General features: G+C 47.5%; 1 protein-coding gene across 5 annotated transcripts in view; it reads right to left on the bottom strand.

Annotated features, from left to right (window-relative positions):
* Positions 1-25513, bottom strand: part of AMN (amnion associated transmembrane protein) — a gene marked incomplete at its 5' end in the record, with an annotated part of 73630 nt that overhangs the window by 28653 nt on the left and 19464 nt on the right. For all 5 annotated transcript variants that reach the window (XM_083615806.1, XM_083615809.1, XM_083615807.1 and 2 more), the window contains one exon: positions 2947-3034. In XM_083615806.1, coding sequence (XP_083471932.1) covers positions 2947-3034 — 88 coding nt within the window. The remainder of the gene's footprint in view (positions 1-2946; positions 3035-25513) is intronic.

Here is a 25513-nt window from a genome sequence, read left to right as displayed (position 1 = left end):
AGCTCTCTGCAAGTGCAATTGTAAACATGCCATGCACGAACTATATCCCATAGTTCCTCTGCTGGGGAATTTAATATGAAAATAAACAATACACAGGGGCAGCTGTACACAGTCTATTTGCCAAGGTTCATATTTAATTCATTAACAACTTTCTTCCCGTTCAATATTAACGAAGCTGTCACAGATTTGCGCATAACGCAGCACGCCCATAAGAACGAAGGACATCAAGGGCCTTGGTGTAGAATTTATGTCTGACTTCTGGTCTGCATAGATGGCATGGGGCCGAAGGCATCCTGTCCACTCATCTACAGATAAAGCCTCAGCCTCTGTCTCCATACAATAGAGCTCCATACATACACATCTCCCTGTGTGGAGCTCCGTCTGCACCATGCAGTTCCATCTGGATATGACAAGGAGTTGCGGGTAAAGGGGATTCCCAGTTCACTTAAGCGGAGGGCTGCTGTTCATGGGCCATCCCATTCCGTGCACCGTGAGCAAGGCCAGATTTAGGTTTGATGAGGCCCTAAGCCAGCGGTTCTCAACCTGTGGGTCCCCAGATGTTGTTGGACTACAACTCCCATCATCCCTGAGCTCTGGCCTTGCTAGCTAGGGGTGATGGGAGTTGTAGTTCAACAACATCTGGGGACCCACAAGTTGAGAAAGGCTGCCCTAAGCTACTGAAGGTAATGGGGCCCCTTTATACGTCCAGCTGTCCTTAGTCAACAACAAACTGTCACCATTTTTTGTGTTGAATATATGCTATATGGTAATTTATGGGCCAAACAGGTATCTAAAACCATTTGCACATGTTGCCATGCAGCCAGTCCATGCAGAATGCAGGCACCCTATATATAGAAATGAGCAAACCAGTGATATTTTAGGGAGCAGGCTAGCAGGCGGGGCCCTTTACTTACATCATAGGAGCCTACACAACACAAAACACTGTTGTTGTATGTAGGTTTTGTTTGTTTTTTATCTTATATTTTGGAAATGTACATCCAGTTTTTTTTCCTTTAATTGTTTGGGGGCCCCCCAAGAGAGTGGGGCCCTAAGCTATAACTTGTTTAGCTTATACGTAAATATGGCACTGGCTGTGAGGCATCTACTGACATAAATTCAAACATACCTAGCAGGAGGGAGTCATCGACATAAGCGCTGACATTCTAGTACAGGCAACTCCACATTTATGTGCATCTAGTAGATGTGCAATCATGCGCAGGCGCATTGCGCCACACCCAGAAGCGCATTTAAAAACTGACAAAATGGGTTGTGGATATTGGGCGTAATATTGGAATTGCTGAGTGGGGAAAATTATGGAACTCAACAAGGAACTTCTTGGCATGTTACCAAATAAGAGAAAATATGCAACAACAACAAAACGCAATATAGATTGGCCAAAAATTGGCCAAAATGTACAAAAGAGGTTCAAAATTGTGCTGGAATGTCTGGTTCGCTTATTCATTTATGGTGGAAATGCAAATGGACAAAGGAGTTCTGGGAGATGGTGTGCAATGAGTTAAATTAAAATTTACTTTCCCCAATAAGCTGGAAGCATTTCTTCTAGGTATAATTGGGAACGAATTACCAAAGAAAGCCCACAACTTGTTTCTATATGGAACGACAGCAACAAGGATAGTATATGCAAGATGCTGGAAACAGAGAGATCCCAGGGAAAGAACAATGGCTATATAAATTAACAATATGCAGAGCTAGCCAGTATGACATCTAAAATAAGAAATCAAGATGATAAACAGATGAGGAGTGAGTGGGAGCAACTTGGGGGAATATTTACAAAAATTCGACCTAAAATATAAATTCCAGGTAAGGGGAACTTTGTGACCAACAGCTGACAATATTAAAGATACGAGAGTGTGGAAAATAAGGTGAATGAACTGCTGTATATGCAGCCAATCAAGATGTGAAAAGAACTGTCATGGAATGTTGGGTGGGACGTCAAACAGAACTACTGTATAAGAATGGAAAACTTAAAAAATAAAATAAAAATAAAAGTGGCCCTTGAAGAGGGCCCTTGAAAGGATGAAAAAGAGCACAAAAGCAGCACCTGGCAACCCCACAAGTCTTTGCAAGTGCAATACCAGGAGCCCTTGCATTGACCGTTGAGGCCTAGTTTGGCATCTGGTAAGGGCTGCTGGTTTTCCAAAGGGTTTTCCAAAGGTTTCCAGATGTTTAGAGGGTGTTTCCAGGCTTTTCAGATGGTGTTCTCAATATATGCAATTTCACGTAAACAACATGCGGTGCCTCGGAATGCAACCCCCGCGGAAATGGGGAGTCGCCTGTATCCACACAAAAATGAACCGCATCCAAAATAGTGTTAGGTTGTGCTGGTCCTTTGGACAGTGCGGGACATGAGCAGAGGGAAGAGAGGCGGGGGAAGTCACCATTGCACAAGCGGAAGTCATTTTGTTTGCTCGGTTATTTAGTTGAGTACCACCCCTAGGTTCCAAGACTTGGCTCCAGATTAAGTTAAGTCCATTGCATCCTTTTTGTTATAGGCCTTGAATCCAGAGAACGTGGATTTCAGTCTCACTATGCTTGTACTAGACGCAATGGAAAGGCAAACAATGAGTATGATCCCACTGGGAATATTCCCCCATGTAAGCCGCACCGAAATGAATGCAACTCTCTGGCAAGAGCAAAACAACTCATTTCAATGGGAACCTCTACGGAGACAGTCCTGGAGGAATGCCTGCAACCAACGCTTACCATTTCCTCCACCTCCTCCTCCTCCTCCTCTCTCTCTCTCTTTCCCCCCACCCCTAATTATGAAAAGGAAAGCTCTGACTAGTTTCGAAACTTTGGGGGAGGGGGCTCCAGGGGAAAGTTAATTATGACTGGGAGAATGACTCGTGAGCAGCAGCGTAACGGAGGCATATTCTCTCTGCGCTTAATTTGCATGACTAATGAACGATAGGTCGAGCACAATACCTGTCTCACATCCTGGATCAAAACTGCTGTCGAAGGCTGCAAACCCAGCACCGGGGGCCAGGATGAATTCTCCATCCAGTGGGATGTACTGAAAAAACAAACAAAAGGAAGAAAGGTTGCATCTTGGAGCTCTGTTCTGCCTGAGCCAGCCTCATAACTGAGCGACGTTAACAACATTCTTACATGGCTCCTCTCCATAAATCCTTTCCACACACGATGAGCTTTAATAATATAGGGCTGTACCCAGAATCCTCTATCCGCTAGCCCAAGGGCTATTGGGTTAGTGGAGGGGCGAATTTGCTTATTGCACAATGAAGGAATCCAACACAGCCGCTGCGCTAGCAGAAAACTATTAGGCAACTGATTGCGCTCTCTAAGGCCGATCGCCGAAGAATTGATGCTTTTGAATTATGGTGCTGGAGGAGACACTTGAGAGTCCCATGGACTGCAAGAAGATCAAACCTCTCCATTCTGAAGGAAATCAGCCCTGAGTGCTCACTGGAAGGACAGATCGTGAAGCTGAGGCTCCAATACTTTGGCCACCTCATGAGAAGAGAAGACTCCCTGGAAAAGACCCTGATGTTGGGAAAGATGGAGGGCACAAGGAGAAGGGGACAACAGAGGACAAGATGGTGGGACAGTGTTCTCGAAGCTACCAGCATGAGTTTGACCAAACTGCGGGAGGCCGTGGAAGACAGGAGTGCCTGGCGTGCTCTGGTCCATGGGGTCACGAAGAGTCGGACACGACTAAACAACAACAAATTGCACAGTAAAGTTAACCTGCTTGCACTTCTCTTATGCAATAACGTTCCCTGGAGCAAAACATTTCATGTACCGCTAAGTGACTTCAACTTGGCACTACATTGGGTGCAACCCATAGATTCATGGATTGATACATTCCCAATGGCCAGGCCGCATAGTCCGAAGTGCAGTAGAGTCCCACACCAAGCCAGAGGACTCAAAGTTTGCACAAATATGATGTTGACTTTTGCTGTCTGGGTGTCAGAGTGCACATCCACTCTTCTGCTTACCCCATGCTTAGAAAACATGGGTCCAAGAGGTTTTCTGCTGGCTCTGTGCTTTCTAGACATGGGTCCAAGAGGATTTTCGTTTGCCCTGCTGCATTCCCCAGGAAAACATACTCTTTACTGCTAAACCGGAGCAACCACCAATTTGCAGAAAACCCGGTGGACATTTCCTGCGATTCAGCAGTAAAGAACAGGTTTTCCCAGGAGAAAGCAGTAGGACAAGTGCTCCCTCCTCGCCTGTCTCATGCTCTCTCCTTTCCTGTTGGGCTGAGATTCTCTCCTTTCTATTAGGGAGCAAAGGGCAGGTTGCTATTGCTTTGCAAACCAGCTCAGTGATGAAGCACGTCCAGTGCATGCAGAAGTTAGAATCATAGAATCATAGAATCATAGAAATCATAGAATCATAGAATCATAGAATCATAGAATCATAGAATCATAGAGTTGGAAGAGACCACAAGGGCCATCGAGTCCAACCCCCTGCCAAGCAGGAAACACCATCAGAGCACTCCTGACATATGGTTGTCAAGCCTCTGCTTAAAGACCTCCAAAGAAGGAGACTCCACCACACTCCTTGGCAGCAAATTCCACTGTCGAACAGCTCTTACTGTCAGGAAGTTCTTCCTAATGTTTAGGTGGAATCTTCTTTCTTGTAGTTTGGATCCATTGCTCCGTGTCCGCTTCTCTGGAGCAGCAGAAAACAACCTTTCTCCCTCCTCTATGTGACATCCTTTTATATATTTGAACATGGCTATCATATCACCCCTTAACCTCCTCTTCTCCAGGCTAAACATGCCCAGCTCCCTTAGCCGTTCCTCATAAGGCATCGTTTCCAGGCCTTTGACCATTTTGGTTGCCCTCCTCTGGACACGTTCCAGTTTGTCAGTGTCCTTCTTGAACTGTGGTGCCCAGAACTGGACACAGTACTCCAGGTGAGGTCTGACCAGAGCAGAATACAGTGGCACTATTACTTCCCTTGATCTAGATGCTATACTCCTATTGATGCAGCCCAGAATTACATTGGCTTTTTTAGCTACAGTGTGACGCGGCAGCTAAAAAAGTCTCTCAAGGCCTAGCATCTCCAGTTCAAAGAATAAGATAGCAGGTGGTAGAAAAACCATTTGCCTAAGACCCTGGAGGATCCCTGCCTGTCAGGGTAAACCATGGGTAGGCAAACTAAGGCCCGGGGGCCAGATCCAGCCCAATCACCTTCTAAATCCGGCCCACGGACGGTCCAGGAATCAGCATGTTTTTACATGAGTAGAATGTGTCCTTTATTTAAAATGCATCTGTGAGTTATTTCTGGGGCCTGCCTGGTGTTTTTACATGAGTAGAATGTGTGCTTTTATTTAAAATGCAGCTCTGGGTTATTTGTGGGGCATAGGAATTCGTTCATTTATTTATTTTTCGAAATATAGTCCGGCCCCCCACAAGGTCTGAGGGACAGTGGACCGGCCCCCTGCTGAACAAGTTTGCTGGCCCCTGGGGTAGACAATCCCCAACTAGATAGAGAAGCTATCTGCTTTGGTGGAAGGCTGCTTCTAGACAGAATTGGACTGGGTCACTGAGGCCCAGGATCATTCGTGTGGCACCAAACTGTGATTTGGCACAATGTCTGAATCAAGGCAGTATTTCTCCAAAGGTCAGACTCAGTGCTACCACAACTGCACTGTAAAATTTCAAAACCCATAATAGGGCAAGACCTTGATTAGGCCAGCCAAAAGTGTCACAAAACAGCACACCAACTTTTGTATTCTAGATGGCAAAAGCTTGCACACTGTTTGGGGACATTTTAGTTGACCTAATAACCTGATATGGATTTTCGAATTCTCCTCAGAGGCCGAGGCGGCTACTTTTACCACAAAGTTTGCAATAGTTTGTGTCAGATGTCATTGGATGAGGAGTTTGGATTTGATATCCCGCTTTATCACTACCCGAAGGAGTCTCAAAGCGGCTAACAGTCTCCTTTCCCTTCCTCCCCCACAACAAACACTCTGTGAGGTGAGTGGGGCTGAGAGACTTCAGAGAAGTGTGACTAGCCCAAGGTCACCCAGCAGCCGCATGTGGAGGAGCGGGGAAGCGAACCCGGCTCACCAGATTACGAGTCTACCGCTCTTAACCACTACACCACACTGGCTCTCATCTCTGGATGATGACTCCCATCATGGCTGCCTACTGACCATGGGAACTGGAGTCCCAAACATCTGAATGGTGAAAGTTGGCTTGTATATTGAGCACATTTGGCAGGGCAGCATAAATTGGGGAGCGGAGGGAGCCCACTTTGTCCTTGCATAACAACCCAATGTGGCAACAGGCTAATCAGAGAGAGAAAGAGAGGTTGACCCACAGGTCCTGGAGAGTTCAAGTCCAAGTCTTCCCAGTTTCAAAAGTATCCAGGACACCACACCAGAAAAAAGCTGATGGGAAAAGGGCAGGGAAGAATTAAGTTCTTAAAGCTGAGGCCTTTCCATCAGATACCTCCTGCTATGCAGTCGTTTTAATTTGGTTCCTCCGAGCCAAGAGCTCTCTCTGCTTCGCTCCGCCTGCAGTCGTGCCAGAGCTGTCCTGCTCTCCTGTCACAGACTGCATCATCAGAGCATGCTGTTCTGCAATGCTGGAAGCACTTGGGAGTGCTGCAAAGAGCTCATTTGCAATCAAGCCTCTGTGACGGCGCTGATTGGGCCCCGAGTTCCCTTCTCCCGCCATAAAGCGAGAGCAAGAGCCATTTAGCTAGCCTGGCGCTGATTAAGGTGCCTCTTGGGGGAATGTGGGACTCTTAATATAGAAGCTTCCAGCATGTCTCTTTGCCCTGGACCACATCTCTGGGATTAAAACTGGGGAAGGAAAAGAAGAAGAAATGTAGATTCCGCTGTTACCCAGTTAATTACTTTCGGTCTGTTTCCAGCTGCCTTCGCCTGTCCTCGCCAGCGCTCACCTGCAGGTGGCAGCAGTTGGTCAGAGCTATCTGTACTGTCTAGAATGAGGCGCAATTTCCCTTTCCAGCTGGGGGAGGAAAAAAGGTAATTTAAGGATAAAGAGGCTGGGCCTGTGTCTTCTGGCTACCAATTCAGAAAAACCGTACACCTTTTTCGTACATAGGGGAAATTGGGCATGATCAAAGGGAAGAAAGGAAAGGGGTGCTGAGGCCATAAGCTGCACTCGTGGGCTCTTGCACTAGCCGGCACGTGTGTTTTAATGTTGTGCAACGGAGAAATCCAATGCAACAATTGCGCTAGTGGAAACGGTGTGTTGCTAAGAACCGTCTAGAACAGCAGCATAGCGGACACAGCAGCCTGCAGCTGGGAAAGCAGCAAAGCAGTTGAGCTGTTGCATCTCCTTTCCTCTGGTTACGTTTAATCCTTGCTGTGTGATGAATGTCAGAGATGGAGAACTTGTAGCCCGACAGAAATCGGTGGACCCCAACTCCCATCAGCCCGAGCCAGCGTGGCCAATGGTCTGGGATGGTGGGAGTTGTTGTTGTGGTTTAGTCGTTCAGTCGTGTCCGACTCTTCGTGACCCCATGGACGAGAGCACGCCAGGCACTCCTGTCTTCCACTGTCTCCCACAGTTTGGTCAAATTCATGCTGGTAGCTTCGAGAACACTGTCCCACCATCTCGTCCTCTGCCGTCCGCTTCTCCTTGTGCCCTCCATCTTTCCCAACATCAGGGTCTTTTCCAGGGAGTCTTCTCTTCTCGTGAGGTGGCCAAAGTATTGGAGCCTCAGCTTCAGGGTCAGACTCAGGTCTGATTTCCTTCAGAATGGAGAGGTTTGATCTTCTTGCAGTCCATGGGACTCTCAAGAGTCTCCTCCAACACCATAATTCAAAAGCATCAATTCTTTGGCGATCAGACTTCTGTATGGTCCAGCTCTCACTTCCATACATCACTACTGGGAAAACCATGGCTTTAACTATACGGACCTTTGTCGGCAAGGGGATGTCTCTGCTTTTTAAGATGCTCTCTAGGTTTGTCATTGCTTTTCATGGCGGGAGTTAGAGTTCACCAATATCCAGAGCGCCCTAAGTAGGTACCCCATCCTGATATTCACACTGGAACGTGCGCAGAGGAGGGTGACCAAGATGCTCAAGGGCCTGGAAACCAAGCCTTCTGAGGAAGGACTGAAGGAGCTGGGTATGCCTAGCATGGGAAATAGGAGGACTGAGAGGAGAAAGGGTAGCCAAAATCTCAAGGGCTGCTCCATGGAAGAGGGAGCAAGCTTGTTATCTCCTGCTCTGGACAGTAGGACTCAAACTCATGGCTTCAAGTTACAAGGAAAGAGATTCCGACTCAACATCAGGAAGAACTTTCTGACAGTAAGAGAAGTACCCAACCACAACCAGGAAACGTCCATTATATTCTCAAATATTAACTGCAAACCTCTTAAGAGGTTCTTCCAGCAAAGGCATTGAGATCAGTTCTTTATGATTTACACCTTTACTGATACACCGCACAGTCTGTTTGGCCAGTTCACAACATTTCGTATGTCCTTATAAAACCTCTTTCCTCAAAGCATGTGGAGTGACAGTCTTTTTTCACCGCCAGTTCATTGGACTTAACTGTCCATAAACTGCACATAAGAAAGCAATAGCTTTCTTAAATAAAATAAAAACTTAGGTCTATTGCTCTTCTGCTACTGTAACCATCCCAAATGCATGCACCATAACAAACTGAAATTGTTCATCTCTCTTCATTGCCTCTTGCCCCTTTCTGACACAAGCTTGTGGACTTCCACAGGCGAGACATTCCTGGTAACATCCTCTTCAAGTCCAGAGGACTCCCTATGCAATTTCCATGCTTAATTTTACTTCCTTACCAAGTAGCATTGATTGCAAACAGCATCTCCAAATGACGTCAGGTGATTGGCAGGTGAGAGGCTCCTCCCACTTGCCAAAGATGGCCCCTGGAGGGTGGAGGTAAGGATTTGACCTGCCAGACAGCTCCCGATTCCCATCTTTACTCCAAGACAGTATGGAAAATTTATTTTATTTTATTTTATTATTTTTAAATTGAATAAAACTCCCAGACCCAGCCACTTGCCATAGGGCTTAGAACCTGGCTGAGCATGACAGAGCCCAAAATCAAGCGCTGGACCCAAGCCTTAACTTTATCCAATTTATCTAAGCCGTTTTTCACGCCATCCTGCTGACTGACTTGAATCACCGCAGCAATGCATTCTGCTCTGTCCTCCTGAGAAGTTTTAAGATACCCTGAGCTGTCAGCATCCTTCTGTTGGCTGTCCATAGCTGTGACCGTGGCAGCGCTCATAAATCTCTGTGCAGGACACCGTAACACTGACCCAGCATTTCAGGAAAAATCTGCCTTCCTGTGATTTATAGCAGGAGCTTCAGGGATCAGAGGCAAGGAGAGACTTTGCTGGGTTCTTTACAGCTCCAGAAAGGGGGCTCACCCCACAGGCTGCAGGGAGCCTGCTCTTGCAGAGAACAGAACCGCCTGGAGAGGCATAAGGAGACAGCAGGTTCCGAAGCAAGCAAGACATAAAGTGACCCAGGGGCGCCATTTTGGATTTCTGCAGGGAGGTGGGAAACGATGGGAGTGGAGCAAGATAGGGAGAAAGGTACAAAGGCTGTAGTGCCTTTGTTCATCAGGGAAGACCTGTGTACCCTGAGAACATTTCTTGCAGCTACTCTTCATACTGCAACATATTATTTCATTTCATTTACGAATTGCTTCCTACGAAACACCTCGCAGGAATTGAACAATAAGAACATCAACCATGAATACATATATGTACAGCCGTTTCATATATAGTAGAGCATGCTGCTGTTGTTTAGTCATTTAGTCGTGTCCGACTCTTCGTGACCCCATGGACCAGAGCACGCCAGGCACTCCTGTCTTCCGCTGCTTCCCGCAGTTTGGTCAAACTCATGCTGGTAGCTTCAAAAACACTATCCAACCATTTCGTCCTCTGTCGTCCCCTTCTCCTTGTGTCCTCCATCTTTCGCAACATCAGGGTCTTTTCCAGGGAGTTTTCTCTTCTCATGAGGTGGCCAAAGTATTGGAGCCTCAGCTTCAAGATCTGTCCTTCCAGTGAGCACTCAGGGCTGATTTCCTTAAGAATGGAGAGGTTTGATCTTCTTGCAGTCCATGGGACTCTCAAGAGTCTCCCCCAGCACCATAATTCAAAAGCATCAATTCTTCGGTGATCAGCCTTCTTTATGGTCCAGCTCTCACTTCCATACATCACTACTGGGAAAACCATAGCTTTAACTATACGGACTGTGCTGGTCCTGGGAGTTAATCAAGAAGCAAGGTCCAAGTCCAGTTTGTGATCGATGAAGCAATATGAAGGCAGTCTGTAAAATTCGAAGCTGGGTGCTGGGCAGGGTTCAGGCAGGGGCTGACAACCACCAACGTTGCTCCAAGACTGGGGCTGGCTGGCTTTTATCTGCCCCAAGGCATAGAGCGGCCCCGATCCTCAGGTGACTCGCCTCTCCTGGCCAGGAGACGAGCACTCCTCCTGCGGGAACTTAATTCCCCCCGCCTCTCTGCCCTGAGCCTCTGCAGCTCAGGAGAGGCTGGAGAGTTACCGGACCCAGAGGCAACCCCAGCTTCCCCTGATGGGGCTGAGAATGGAGCACCTGAAGGCAATGTGTCCTCCATCGCCTCAGGAGCCAGAGCAGACTCAGCTGGTGCCTGCACCTGAGGATCCAGCACAGGTGAGGACCCTTCAGACTCAAGCCCCAGCCCCAGCTCAGCTGGTTCTGAAGGCGGGGGATCCTGTGCAGGCTGGGATTCCTCAGGTTCAGCATCTGAATCTGAATCCCAGGCCATCACACGGACCTTTGTTGGCAAGGTGATGTTGCTGCTTTTTAAGATGCTGTCTAGGTTTGTCTAGTAGAGCATGGGGCTCTTAATCTCAGGGTTGCAGGTTCGAGCCCCACATTGGGCAAAAGATCCCTGCACAGATGACTGTCATGGACTGGCTGGACGCAGAAGAGTGGTAGCTGGCACCGGCTGGGGAACCAGCAAGGGAAGAAGGCTCAGAGCCAGGGCACTGGTGGTGGGACAACGATGAGTGGTCAGAGGGAGAAGAGGGAGTGGACTGGGAGGAAGAGGTGGTGGAAGCTGAAGAGGCAACAGGGTTTAGTGAGCAGAGAGAGGCTCTGGTAGAGTATTGGCAAAACCTATTGTTGTTTTGCAACTTTCTGACTAGTTGCAGGACCTTAGCCAGACCTAGCAGAGTAAACGCAGAGTTCACGAAAGCAATTGGCAACTTGGCTGCAGACAGGATGGATGAAGCAGGAACCAGGAACTTGTAGTTAGGTGTTTATTATATACAGTGGACTATTTACAGGAACAGAACAGAACACGGATCTTTGACTAGCTCTCTCTCACACAACTCTCAACTCCTGAACTCAACCTTATACTAACACATTCCAGTTAAAGATAAAGGGACCCCTGACCATTAGGTCCAGTCATGGCCGACTCTGGGGTTGCGGCGCTCACCTCGCTTTATTGGCCGAGGGAGCCGGCGTACAGCTTCCGGGTCATGGGGCCAGCATGACTAAGCCGCTTCTGGCGAACCAGAAACACCGTTTACCTTCCCACCGGAGCGGTACCTATTTATCTACTTGCACTTTGAGGTGCTTTCGAACTGCTAGGTTGACAGGAGCAGGGACCGAGCAACGGGAGCTCACCCTGTTGCGGGGATTCGAACCGCCGACCTTCTGATTGACAAGTCCTAGGTTCTGTGGTTTAACTCACAGCGCCACCCGTGTCCCGTTAGTAGACCATTAATCATTATTCCCATGAGAGGGCTTGACCAATCAAGGAGCTGTCTCCATGCCTCTGTATCACCAGGCAGACTTACTCCTTCACATTGCCTTGGCTGTCGGCCAAACCCTAATTGACTCTGTGTGCGTAGCTGCACGTATTCAGATTCCCAACACAGAGGACAGTCCAGACTCAGAGGCAGAAGAAGAGAGGGGCCAGGAGACAGAGATGAGGCAGGCTGCTGTAGAAGCCAGGGAACTTCCCCCTTCTTGCTGTGACCAGTTTCTTTCCTCACTGGTCTCCCAAGAGTAGACCCATAAAATCGACAAACATTCTGAATTTACACTGTGCAAGTAGAAGTGGATATCCAAGGAAGACGCTCTATTCCACTGCAAGATTCTGCAGATGCATCTCTATTTTAAAATCATGAATTACAGCCTTGGAAGAACACTAATGAATATTATTAATTGGAGTTAATTGCAATGCAGCAGATATGAATAGTCATAATTGCGGCATATAAATATTCAGCGTGTTTACTTTAAACATATAGATAGTTTTATTGCACACTCTGAATGTTCTACCCAGGATGAATGTGCTATTTTTAGGGATCTCCATATTTTTTTTAAGAATGACAGAATTCTCTCAGTTCTCCCTTTGGCAGTAAATGCAAAGCCCTTCTGCCACTAGCGATGGTGGCTATGCTCTGCCTCCAAGGCTGGCCCAAGACATTTTGGCACCTGAGGCAAACCACAAAATGGTGCCTCCTTTGGCCACGGAAGAAGGAGCGAGTGAAGATCTACATCAGAAGGAAGAGGAGAATAAAGACATCGGAAAGGAGGAGGGAGTGAAGATCTACCGTATTTTTTGCTCTATAAGACTTACTTTTTCCCTCCTAAAAAGTAAGGGGAAATGTGTGTGCATCTTATGGAGTGAATGCAGGCTGTGCAGCTATCCCAGAAGCCAGAACAGCAAGAGGATTTGCTGCTTTCACGGCGCAGCGATCCCTCTTGCTGTTCTGGCTTCTGAGATTCAGAATATTTTTTTTCTTGTTTTCCTCCTCCAAAAACTAGGTGCGTCTTGTGGTCTGGGGCGTCTTATAGAGTGAAAAATACGGGTGCATTGAGAACACAGGGGGAATCAAATCAACCTCACCTGAGGGTTAGAGTGGGAATCAAAGGCTGTTGGGGGGGGGCACTCTGAATCATGCCATGTGGGTGCAGAGCCTAGGAGAAGCCAGAGGGCAGCCCCAGCCATTTCCTCCCTGGGAGGAGACCAGCAGCACCTCCTATTCACCAAGAGGCAGATCAAGTTTCCAAGGAGCCCAGCACACCACAGCTATCACTGTTGAGACTTCAAGGCTGAAACAGAATCCCAGGACATCTGCCTCTCCCATTGTGACAAGCTCCCTCTTTCCCCGGGTCTCCAAGAACACACAGGATAATGAGGAGAGCAGAACAGAGACCAGAAGTGTGTAGACACACTGCTTGGGAAACATCCAGGAGAGGAGGAGTCTTACAAAGGGTGGAAGGCAACTGGCAAGTCCCCCATAGGGGCTACTGGGAAGGGTAGCTGGGTTGCACGTTTGTTTCCACGAATAGTTAACTTCCCTGGCAACTGCCTCTGCTTCTTCGCGCTGACCTGGCTTGCTTCTGGCTGTGTGGATCTGGCTTGCTTTCCCTGCTCACAACACGTGAACCACCCTGAGACCTCTGGGTATAGGGCAGTATATAAATTCAAACAACAACAACATTGAAGGAACAAAGCTAGAGCACCAGCAATGCGCTCATTCACAGTAAACCACAGTATGGCGGAAAGCCTGGCTTATTGTTGCAGGTCAATGCAGGCTGGAGGAGAAAGAGAGAATTCAGATATGTAAACAGGAGCTGTGATATGTACACCTCTGCAAATGCGCTTGGGCAGGTTTTAATCTTCCACTAGCAGGAATGTGGCTGATGGCTCTAATGGCATTCCCGTTAGAATCCCAGTAGCACAGCTATGTGCCACCAGCCAGCCAGCCCCCCCAAACATGGACGAGGCTGGACGCACTGAAAGGCATTAATAAACAGATAAAAAATCCCAGTAATGATGAAGCTTAATGGCTTCTACTGAATGAGCAGAACAGGCACAGCCTGCCAGATCCCATAAAAATGACCAGGCAATGTGTTGCAGACCGTGGTGGCACAATAAATGACCAAAGAACCAGCAGTGCTAGGCTGAAGAAATTCTGGTGTCACTTGAGATCTGGAAGCGATGAGATGGCCTTCTTCCTAGAAACACTCCTGCCCTCTCTGAGAGCTCAGAATTCTTTGATGGGGTGTGTCAGTCATGGGATTCCACAGAAGCCACGTGCTCGGCATCAGGAGCGAAGTGCCTGGACCCGGAGGAGCAGGTGGCAATTTGCTGCCCTTTGAGCCACCAGGACTGACTGCCAGAAAAGACAACTGTGGTTAATTTATTGCCAGCCAAGAGCTGGCTGCTGAGAAGTGTCTACTTCTAGCTACATACTTTATATTCCGTGCCATTAACAGAAATGAGGTGTTTGGATTCTGCAACTCTGTGTCTGTGCCTGAGTGTGAACGGTCACTTGAGAAACGGACCCTTCCAGAAAGAGATGTTGTAGAATTTCAGCGGAAACAGGAGTGGAAACTGCTGGTGTTCACTTACTCCTCCCATGTCCAGAACAGAAATCAATCCAGCTACTACGATCAATAATTGCTGTTGCTGTTTTCAGTCCACAGAGGATACGTCATTGCTTACTCACTCCCCCATCGCCCGCCCAATTTGCATTGTGTTTCCTTTGCCCTGAAATGGACGGTGTCAAATAGCGTAACGATAACTGCATGAATAATTATGTGGAATTCCACCAGAGTGGACTGCAAGGCAAATAATGTAGTTTTATCAGAAGCTGGACTGCAGCAGGAAAGAAACAGGACTGCTTATGAGGAACATAGGTCAGGATTGAAATCAGTATCATAGCTATGCATGTATATATCCATATATTTCATTCATTTTTTCATGCTCTACAGCAGCCTTTGCCAACCAGACCCCCTCCTGGTGCTGTTTGACTTTGCATTCAACATGCATCTGTACTCAGTATGCCAGAGGATTTCAACCATTTTTGAGTCCACAGCTCCCTTGACCAACTACATTCTTTCTGCAGCACCCTGTGGGGCTCAGGAGTCCACTTATGTCACCCCTTGCCTGCACAGCTGGCAGCCTTGCAATCTTTTTCAACAACCTTGTGGAGTGTTCCCTCAGCCTCCTCTCCTCTCCCCTCTCCTTGGGAGTCCTCTGGGCCTCCTCCCCAAAGAAAGGTGCCTCCTCACACTGCCCCACAGGGGAATCACACATGAGGAGAATGCTTTTTCACTCAGCTCCTGTTTGCGGGCTTCTCACTGATGCATTTGGTTGGCCACTTTGAGAAGAGGATGTTGGGCTAGATCCATCTTACGCTCTTACATTTCATTAAATTTATCCAACAAAACCTGAAGGCCTTGTGTGTACCAGCTGTGCTTTGCTATGGGGACAGTTGGGTTCTTGTGGAGTGGGATTCTGGCTCCACTCTGAAAGGAAATTTCCCCTCCTTTCTTTTGAAAATCTCTTCATTTGGCTTGGCCTGGCTTGGCCTCTCTTTGAAAGCCTCTGAATTTTTCTTCTTCTTTGCAGTGCCACAAAAAAAAAAGCACATCTGAAAATATAGACCATTAGGCAGCCCAAGCCAGTTTTTGGCTGTCATTTACTCTTACGTAACCTGATGGAGCAATCTTCTCGACACTGGGCCGCTGCCAATCGTGGAATTGATGTTCATTTTGCTGGGAGCACTGGGCTAAATGATGTATTGATCAAACTCAGGAAGGAAGGGTTTGGAGCAGAAATACCCTATATTTATATGCCCAAATTTTCTGCTGCTCAGAAGCAAATGAAAAAAGAAAAAAACCCATATACCCTCCTCCTTTCATGCACAGCACACCACTGCCTTTGCTAAGCAGCTGGCGGTACGGTTTTTAAATCGTCCTTTACAAAGCAACAAAAGCAGCACTGTTTATCTCTGATGTGATCTCTGGTGTTGCTGCACATGATGGGAGGGTGAGACAACATGGGCAGATGAACTGCTGGGGGAGGGATGTGTCCTACTTTGCAGAGGACCATTCTCTAGTTGATGGGCTGCCTGGCCCAAGACCTCTTGAAAGGTCGAGAACCATTAAGAGCAGATGGGCCTTGAAGTGACCCACTAGCCATTAGCACCAGGGCAGGTGACGGACCACCTGGTCATGGCCTTTTCCACTATGCCAAAATGTGCTGCATTTCTATTGTATGGGAGTGGAACTGATGGGAGTCGTGGCCAAAAACATCTGCAGACTTCGGATTCCTTGAATAATATCTCCTTCTTCCAAGAGGACCTTGTGAACTATAGCTGTTTAACAGGGCTTTTACATATCTCATTGCATTTGTAAAACACGGAGAGGGTCCTTCTAAGTGACTCAGTGGGGCACTAAATATCAGAAAATAAAGTTTGGGGTGTTAGGGGAGGTAGGACCTCCGTTAGGGGGACATATTGTGCTCCTTCTGGGGTAGCTTCTCCATCTTTGGTCCCCAGCATGTATCTAGCTCTCACCTGTGGCTCCTAGAAGCTGTCAGCATGTGACAGCGGCCATACCCTGGGACCGATTTAACTGGCTGGCTAAACCAGGTGAGGGTAGCCAATGGGTCTCAAGCCCTCAGTGACTTCCCCTCCATGTGAAGACAGACTCTGAGGATTGAGCAGACAAGACCAACAGCAGGCCAACAGTTTGGAAGGCAGTTATACTGGCCTCGGCCCACTATACCTGAAGGAGCATCTCCACCCCCATTGTTCTGCCCGGACACTGAGGTCCAGCGCCGAGGGCCTTCTGGCAGTTCCCTCGCTGTGAGAAACCAAGTTACAGGGAACCAGGCAGAGGGCCTTCTTGGTGGTGGCACCCACCCTGTGGAACGCCCTCCCACCAGATGTCAAAGAGAAAAACAACTACCAGACTTTTAGAAGACATCTGAAGGCAGCCCTGTTTAGGGAAGCTTTTAATGTTTAATAGACTATTGTATTTTAATATTCTGTTGGAAGCCGCCCAGAGTGGCTGGGGAAACCCAGCCAGATGGGTGGGTTATAAATAATAAATTATTTATAATTATTATTATTATTGTCTTTGTCCATGGAGTTTTCTTGACAGGGATACTGGAGTGGCTTGCCGGTTCCTGCTCCAGGTGGATCACGTTTGGTCAAAACTCTCCACTATGACCTGTCCATCTTGGGTGGCCCTGAACAGCATAGCTCATAGCTTCTCTGAGTTATTCAAGCCCCTTCGCCACAGCAAGGCAGTGATCCATGAAGGTGTTGGAAGAGACTCTTGAGAGTCCCATGGACTGCAAGAAGATCAAACCTCTCCATTCTGAAGGAAATCAGCCCTGAGTGCTCACTGGAAGGACAGATCCTGAAGCTGAGGCTCCAATACTTTGGCCACCTCATGAGAAGAGAAGACTCCCTGGAAAAGACCCTGATGTTGGGAAAGATGGAGGGCACAAGGAGAAGGGGACGGCAGAGGACGAGATGGTTGGACAGTGTTCTCGAAGCTACCAGCATGAGTTTGACCAAGCTGCGGGAGGCAGTGGAAGACAGGAGTGCCTGGCGTGCTCTGGTCCATAGGGTCACGAACAGTCGGACACGACTAAACAACAGCAAATTGCACAGCAAAGTTAACCTGCCTGCACTTCTCTTGTGCAATAACGTTCCCTGGAGCACTAAACAACATTATTATTATTGTTGTTGTTATTATTATTATTATTATTATTATTATTATTATTATTATTATTACATTCTGCACACGCTGTAGAGGGAAGTGAGGGGCAGATGGGGCTTGTCGACCTCGGAAGTTAGCCCATCTAAGAGAAGGAAAACTCTGATCCCAAACCACTACCACCTTGGGGAGAAGAAACGGCTAAGGAGTAAAAACCCTACACAAATCCAGAGGGGAGTCTCTAAGATAATTGGATGGCGCCTTGTGGGTAGGTAAAAGGCAAAGGACCCCTGGACGGTTAAGTCCAGTCAAAGGCAACCATGGCATGCGGCGCTCATCTCCACTTTCAGGTCGAAGGAGCCGGCGTTTGTCCACAGACAGCTTTCTGGGTCATGTGGCCAGCATGACTAAACCGCTTCTGGTGCAACAGGACACCATGATGGAAGCCAGAGGGCACAGAAATGCTGTTTACTTTCCCACTGAAGGGTTACCTATTTATCTACTTGCACTGGCGTGGTTTCAAACTGCTAGGTTGGCAGGAGCTGGGACACAGCAATGGGAGCTCACTCCTTTGCAGGGATTCGAACCGCTAACCTTCCGATCAGCAAGCCCAAGAGGCTCAGTGGTTTAGACCTCCTTCCGGCAACTCCTGCAGCCACGCTGTTGTATTGCTTTCCTTTCCTTTGTACCACATCAGCAAGACTCAGAGAGGGGGGTCTTGTCATCTGGGCAGCCCAGGACCTCCACACACACTGCCCAGGCTTGCACACTTCAGTTTGATGTCTCCCCCAGAGGCGCACTGTGTTGTCTCTCGAGGCGGACGGATGCCAGCAACAACAACAACAAACTGGTTGCCCAGGTCCCTCGGACAGAAACTGCATCAGTTCAAGTCATATGAAACTAATGGAAGTTTGTAGTGTCGATTTACCCTTTGAGATATGAGTGGGTCTGTACATGTCTCCAGAGGTAGAAGCTAAGAGAGGGGATGTTTGACAGGGTATATTCACAACCTAGATTATTTCCTAGGACATGTCATGGGAAAAGTCAAGGCAGATTTCACCAGCTCTCTGGCGGAGTCACTGATTAAAGTTTCACTTCCAGGTAAGGATGGGTGGCTGTCAGTTCAGGGCTCCACATTTCTGCATCAGTTTGTGAGGGATTTTTTTAAAAAATAAAAAAATAGTCCTCACGAAAACCCAGCAGCATTTCAGTGCAGACTCCTCCCAGTACACATCTCTACATGCAGTGTTCACTAAAACACATTTTTGAAAGCAATTTCTCCTTATACAAAGCATTTTTATGCTGTTTTCACTAATATGTATATTTCGAATGTGCATTTTACCCTTGTATATGTATTTTTATACACCGTGAATAGGATTTATTGCAATCAATACAACTTGTTAATTGAAAGAAATAATTGTTTTGTATACGTTACTTGCCTCGAGAAAGGGGAATGCAAAAGTGTGGATTTTGAGGCATACCTGTGTTTCAATTCACTTCAGGTTTCAGAAAATGAGAGATAGTCAGGTTTGCTTTCAAAGGGAAACGGCATCAAATTCCTTCCCCATCCCTGACCCCCCACCGCACCCCACTGGTAAATAGCCTCTGCCCGAGTTTGGATTCATCAGCTTAATGTGAATTGTCATAATCCCTTTCAGATCTCTGCTTCTTTTTAACCAGTATCCCCGCTATTTTAGAGGAAAGGGGAAGGCTGAAAACATTTGAGGCCCTTAAGACTTCAGTGGAACATTTCAGCTGGGTAGGAGCTGCCTCTCTGGAGAGCAGTTGGCATTTCAAGATCAACCTTCCTGCTAGCTGAAGGATGCTGAAGCGAAGTTTGGTACATTCTTCCCATACCAATTAGGAGGCTAAGAATAAACCGCCGGGACCCCAAACTCTTGTTAGACGTTGTCACCTTCTGCCTCTTCCCCGGCAGCCATCTCTTCCCTTTGCTTTCCTCCTCCTTGCCTGCCTAAATAGCAAGGATGCAGTGTGCAATGGACCATTCCCTGAAGATGCTACTCAGAGGCCTTAGGTCTCTGGTTTGGGGTGGAATGGCTGAAAGAGTTGCTGGAGAGAGACTCTATGTTTTTGGTCAACAGTTCAGGCCTCGTTATTTGCTCCTTTGTTTTCCTTCTTTGGCCATATCTTGATCCTGAGGGTTAGACGAAGAAATGCCAGACGAGCAGCTGTCAGCAACTCTTTCTTCAGAGGTATGAGCTGGAGCCACACGTACGCTTGCCCTTTATTTATAATGGAAGAGGGGGACGTGATTTGTCAATGCGGCATTCGTGATCTACAAAAGCAAAGTCCCGAGAATTCGGAACAAGAGCAGGGAATTGTGTGTTGCTCGCCACGACCGCCTCTCACCTCCCCATCTGCCGCACAAAGGCGGAAGCAACTCCAGATATTGGCAGTCGCTGCCCAAGCTTATAAAAGGGGGCCCCCTCCTTGTCCTTACATCTGCAGAGCTTTCTCTTCCATAACGCCCCCATTCAGCAGCCATATGGCGCTTGTTCTATGGAATTGGCTTTTGCCCCTGCTTAAGCGACTTCTGCGCGAGAGTGAAACGAAGCCGTTGTGGGCACCCAAAGAGCCTCTTTGAAATCACAGCCTCGGGACAGGGCTTAGATCCACGAAGGCTGCCAAGCCCTGTGGCACCAGGCTGCGACCTCTCGTTTGTCACAGGTCGGCTGAGGCAGCTTCACACATGCAGTCTAAGTCCACTGGGTTTCATGTGCGGCTGATTCGCACACCACCTTCCCTTGGTGTGCTGCACTTAAGGCTGTGCACCAGAAACTGTGAACGTAACGAACGTGTTGAGGAGTGTAAGACATCAGTAGGTTCATCAGTGGGAATCTGAGGGCAGCATTCAGATGCCTTATGCTCTGCATCACTATTAGGAAGCCTCCTTACACTGAGTCAGACCACTGAGTGTTGTCAACCAGGGCCAGATTTAGGTTTGATGAGGCCCTAAGCTGCTGAAGGTCATGGGGCCCTTTATATAGAATCATAGAATCATAGAGTTGGAAGAGACCACAAGGGCCATTGAGTCCAACCCCCTGCCAAGCAGGAAACACCATCAGAGCACTCCTGACATATGGTTGTCAAGCCTCTGCTTAAAGACCTCCAAAGAAGGAGACTCCACCACACTCCTTGGCAGCAAATTCCACTGTCGAACAGCTCTTACTGTCAGGAAGTTCTTCCTAATGTTTAGGTGGAATCTTCTTGCTTGTAGTTTGGAACCATTGCTCCGTGTCCGCTTCTCTGGAGCAGCAGAAAACAACCTTTCTCCCTCCTCTATGTGACATCCTTTTATATATTTGAACATGGCTATCATATCACCCCTTAACCTCCTCTTCTCCAGGCTAAACATGCCCAGCTCCCTTAGCCGTTCCTCATAAGGCATCGTTTCCAGGCCTTTGACCATTTTGGTTGCCCTCCTCTGGACACGTTCCAGTTTGTCAGTGTCCTTCTTGAACTGTGGTGCCCAGAACTGGACACAGTACTCCAGGTGAGGTCTGACCAGAGCAGAATACAGTGGCACTATTACTTCCCTTGATCTAGATGCTATACTCCTATTGATGCAGCCCAGCTGTCCTTTGTCAACAACAAATTGTCGCCATTTTTTGTGTTGAATATATGCTATATGGTAATTTATGGACCTAATAGGTATCTAAAGCCATTTGCACATGCAGAATGTTGTTGTTGTTGTTTAGTTGTGTTCGACTCTGTGTGACCCCATGGACCAGAGCACGCCAGGCACTCCTGTCTTCCACTGCCTCCCACAGTTTGGTCAAACTCATGCTGGTAGCTTCGAGAACACTGTCCAACCATCTCTCATGAGTTTCTTTCATGTCTTTTGCATCTCACTCCAGCTAACAGATCACAAGGAGATAGTCAAAAAAACAAAAACCCCAAAAGATCCCACCAGCCTGAAGTTTGCCTATTGTGGCTCTAAAGAAACAAAAGTCAGACTCTAGCTTTGCTTTGTAATCTGCTAACAAATATATATGGTGAGCCTATCTTAGGGTGGTTGAATCTGCCAGTCATGGTTTCCCTCGGGTTCTCGTTTTTCCAGTCTTAAATTCAATTACCCACATTTCCACAGCAGGTTGTGATTTTTTTATTTTATTTTTAAAGAAATCCTCATGAAAATTCGTTTGCACAGTCGTTCCCAAACTCCCCTGCCTCCCTGCCCCTTGAAATAATTTGTTGAGGATCTTGGCAACCCATTTCATAATTTTGCTGCCTGTCATAGCAATTGTAATGTGCTGGGTGCCGGACGATTTTTAAGCTTATTCTTACAGACATGCTGCAAACCACCTGGATGAAGCTCGCGGACCACAGTTTGGAACCCTTGCATTTGCATTTCTTTCTGGATTTCTGCTCATACGTATACACGTTTTTGTATGCAATTTGGCTTAATATACACTTTTTCCCTCTTTTTTTGCAAAGCAATGCTCTCTAATATAATGCAGTGTTTGTATGCTATTTTCAAGAATATATACCTTATATGCAGACCTTATCCTAGCACGTGCATTTTTGTACGTATTACTTGAGCAGGAGAACTTGCATTGCAAAATTCAGAGAAGTGTGGGTTTTCAAGAATGGCTTCTTTCGCTCTCCCCTGCTCCTGGCCTGCCCTATCCCTTTAACGCTTTAAAAAATAAATGGGTTGGGGGTGGCTAATGCTGTTCTCATTGTCTCCTCTGTGCCTGTTTCAGAAATTAGGTTCGATTGGGGAGCTATAGGTACTTGGAATCCTCACAGGATTTAAGCTCTAAAAGGAAGCCCTGCAGGAGAGGAAGGAATTACCAGGGCCGTTTAAATGTTTAATGCCAGGCCTCCTCCTTGGAAATGTGAGGGGTGAACCAGTCAGCTGGGAAGCAAGTTCTGGCAGCCTGTTCCTCCATCACAGTTCCTATTAGATTTCCACTTGCAGCTGGTTTATGGGCCACTGTTAAAACGGGAGCGAGATTAATACAGGAAAGCGTGGCAGGCGTACAGAATTATGTGCGTTGCGCGAACATGCCGAGATTTTTAAAAGGAGCCTCGGCACTGAGGAGACTTCAAAACAGAGCCCTGCTTCTCTCCCCCCCCCCCCATCTGACTTTACCCTTGAAAGATTTCCAGTGCGATAAATGCAGGTCTCTGTTCCCTTCGTGTGATGGCCTGGGACTCGGAGCAAGAGGAGTCTCAGTCTACTCTGGATCCTTTGCTTCAGGCGGCATCTGAACCAAGTCTGGGGCCTGATCCTGAAGAGTCCCAGTCTGCACAGGTTCCCCTGCAACAAGCACCAGCTGGGCCGAGTCAGGGGCCTGAGCCTGCCCTGGCTCCAGATGCGGGAATTACCTCGTTGCCTCCAGCTGGGCAATCACTTACAGCTGCTCCGCTACCAATTGGGTCAGGAGAGGCTGAGGCGGCCTCTGGGTCTAGTAACCCACCAACATCTCCCGAGCTGCAGAGACTCAGGTCTGAGAGAAGGAGAGACTTGAGTACTTGCAGGAGGAGTGCTCACCTTCGGGCGAGACAGGGAGGTGAGTAACCGGGGGATCAGGACCAGCCGCTACCCCGACAGAGGTAAAAGGCTGTCGGACCCCACCCCAGGTTGTGGGAGCAACATTGCTGTTTGCTAGAACCTGCCTGAGACCCTGTGCCTGACCCTGACCCTGCCTTGTGTCCTGCCTTAGCCCTGTCGGACTGACTCCTCGCAGAACACTTGGATTTGGGACCGGACCTGGACCGCATTGCTCGGATTACCCCTGGGCCCAGCACACTTCACCTGACGGCAACTAAATAACCTGGTAGAAGTTGCCTTGGTCTCTTGTTATAGGGACTTGGCATAAGGCCAAGTACAAAACCCTGGAATTGTAAAGTTGGAAGGGTAATCTCGTCCACTGTTTCCCAACCGTGGGTCTCCAGCTGTTTTCGGACTACAATTCCCATCATCCCCAACCACCACTGGTCTTGCTAGCTAGGGATGATGGGAGTTGTAGTCCGAAAATAGCTGGAGACCCCAAGGGTGCGAAACAGCGATCTAGTCCCAAAGCCCTGCAATGCTGGAATCTCAGCTAAAGCACCCATGACAGATGAGCAAATGAGAGGGGGGAAATAGCACGAGAAAAGTCACCCAACACACATTCTTGTGGGCTTCATCCAAGCCACCTTTTAACAAAATCATATGCATGGAGGCATTGGAATACAAATCTCCAGGTTTGATTTTTTAAAAAAAATATATATTTTTGACCCTTGGAGCCACTTCCAAGTCTACAATTCTATTCTATGAGTCTATGATATCAGGAGCTGCCCCTGACCACATTGGGTACCAGGATTTTTGAATCATAGAAACAAAGACTTGTAGGGTTGGGAGGGGCCACAAGAGCCATCTAGTCCAACCCCCGGCCATTGAGGAATAACAACTAAGGAACCCCTGACAGATGACCACCCAAATTCCGTTTAAAAACCTCCCTTCTGAGGGAGCTGCTGAACAGCGCTTACCATAAGAAAGTTTCTCCTAATGTTTAGAATCTCTTTTCTTGCAATTTGAATCCATCAGTTCAGGTCCTACCCCTTTAGCAGCAGAAAACAAGCTTGCTCCATCTTAATGTGACAGCCCTTTGGACAGGGCCGGATTTAGAAGAGGAAGAAGAAGAAGAGTCTGGATTTGATATCCCGCTTTATCACTACCCAAAGGAGTCTCAAAGCGGCTAACAATCTCCTTTCCCTTCCTCCCCCACAACAAACACTCTGTGAGGTAAGTGAGGCTGAGAGACTTCAGAGAGAAGTGTGACTAGCTCAAGGTCACCCAGCAGCTGCATGTGGAGGAGCAAGGAAGCGAACCCGGTTCACCAGATTACAAGTCCACCGCTCTTAACCACTACACCACACTGGCTCTAGGTTTGATGAGGCCCTAAGCTACTGAAGGTAATGGAGCCCTTTATATGTCCAGCTGTCCTTTGTCAACAACCAATTGTCACTGTTTTATTGTGTTGAATATATGCTATATGGTAATTTATGGACCTAATAGGTATCTAAAGCCATTTGCACATAACAAATAGGAGCCTATACAACACAAAACACTGTTGCTGTATGTAGGTTTTATTTTATTTGTTTTTTATCTTATATTTTGGAAATGTACATCCAGTTTTTCTTTTCCTTTAAATTTTTTTGCGCCCCCCAAGAGAGCTTATACGTAAATCCGGCACTGTCTTTGGATATATCTTCTCTCAGTCTTTTCTTCTCCAGGCTAAACCTACTCCAGCTCCCTCAATCGCACCTCATAAGATTTGGTTTCCAGATCATCTTCTAGCTTATAATATCACTCTTAAATTGAATCAATGGTTAGTTTAAACCTAGTGCCCCATGGCAGCGACAGTGCATTGAGGTAGTTTTAGACTCTCGATTTAATCAGCTTTTGGGGGCGGGGTGAGGAGACTGTTTAGACGACCCGCATGGATTATTTTACAAGGTTTGTTAGCTAGCCCTGCTCAATTTGGGGGCACTCCTGTTTGTTCTGCAGAGTGGCCCTCGACTTTGGCAAAGGCCCTCGACTTTGCAGCTCAGTGGCAGAGTTTTCCATGCAGAAGCTCCCAAATTTAATGCAGAACTGGCCAGTTTCTATTGGAGTGGGAAAGGGTGGAAGCAGTTGGAGCAGATCTGGCTAATTCTCGTTTCATCCCCAGTCTCTTCTCTGCTGAGTTAAACAAGGAGAACACCGAGGCTAAGGAAAAGGAAGCAGACAGGTGGTGCCGCCCTCTGGACTGTGTTCAGGTAAGAAGGTAGGCAGGTGGGGGCTACCTGAGAGTAAACAGAGACTGATGGGAACAGCACCATACAGCACCCAAATTAACAATCTCAGAAAATTAGAATATTAAATGAAATCAGCAAAACAAGGATTGCAAATAGAGCAACATTGGACCTCTGAGAAGCAAAAGCATGCATATGTACTCAGGATGCTTCAATAGCAGCATGAAGTGCTCCAAATCAACACAGACTGTGGAAACTTCACACTGGACTTCAAGCATCTGGCATTGTATG

The sequence above is a fragment of the Podarcis filfolensis genome (assembly GCF_964270895.1).
Source record: "Podarcis filfolensis genome assembly, chromosome: 1".
Lineage (NCBI taxonomy): Eukaryota > Metazoa > Chordata > Lepidosauria > Squamata > Lacertidae > Podarcis > Podarcis filfolensis.
This window is presented reverse-complemented; position numbering and strand designations above follow the sequence as displayed.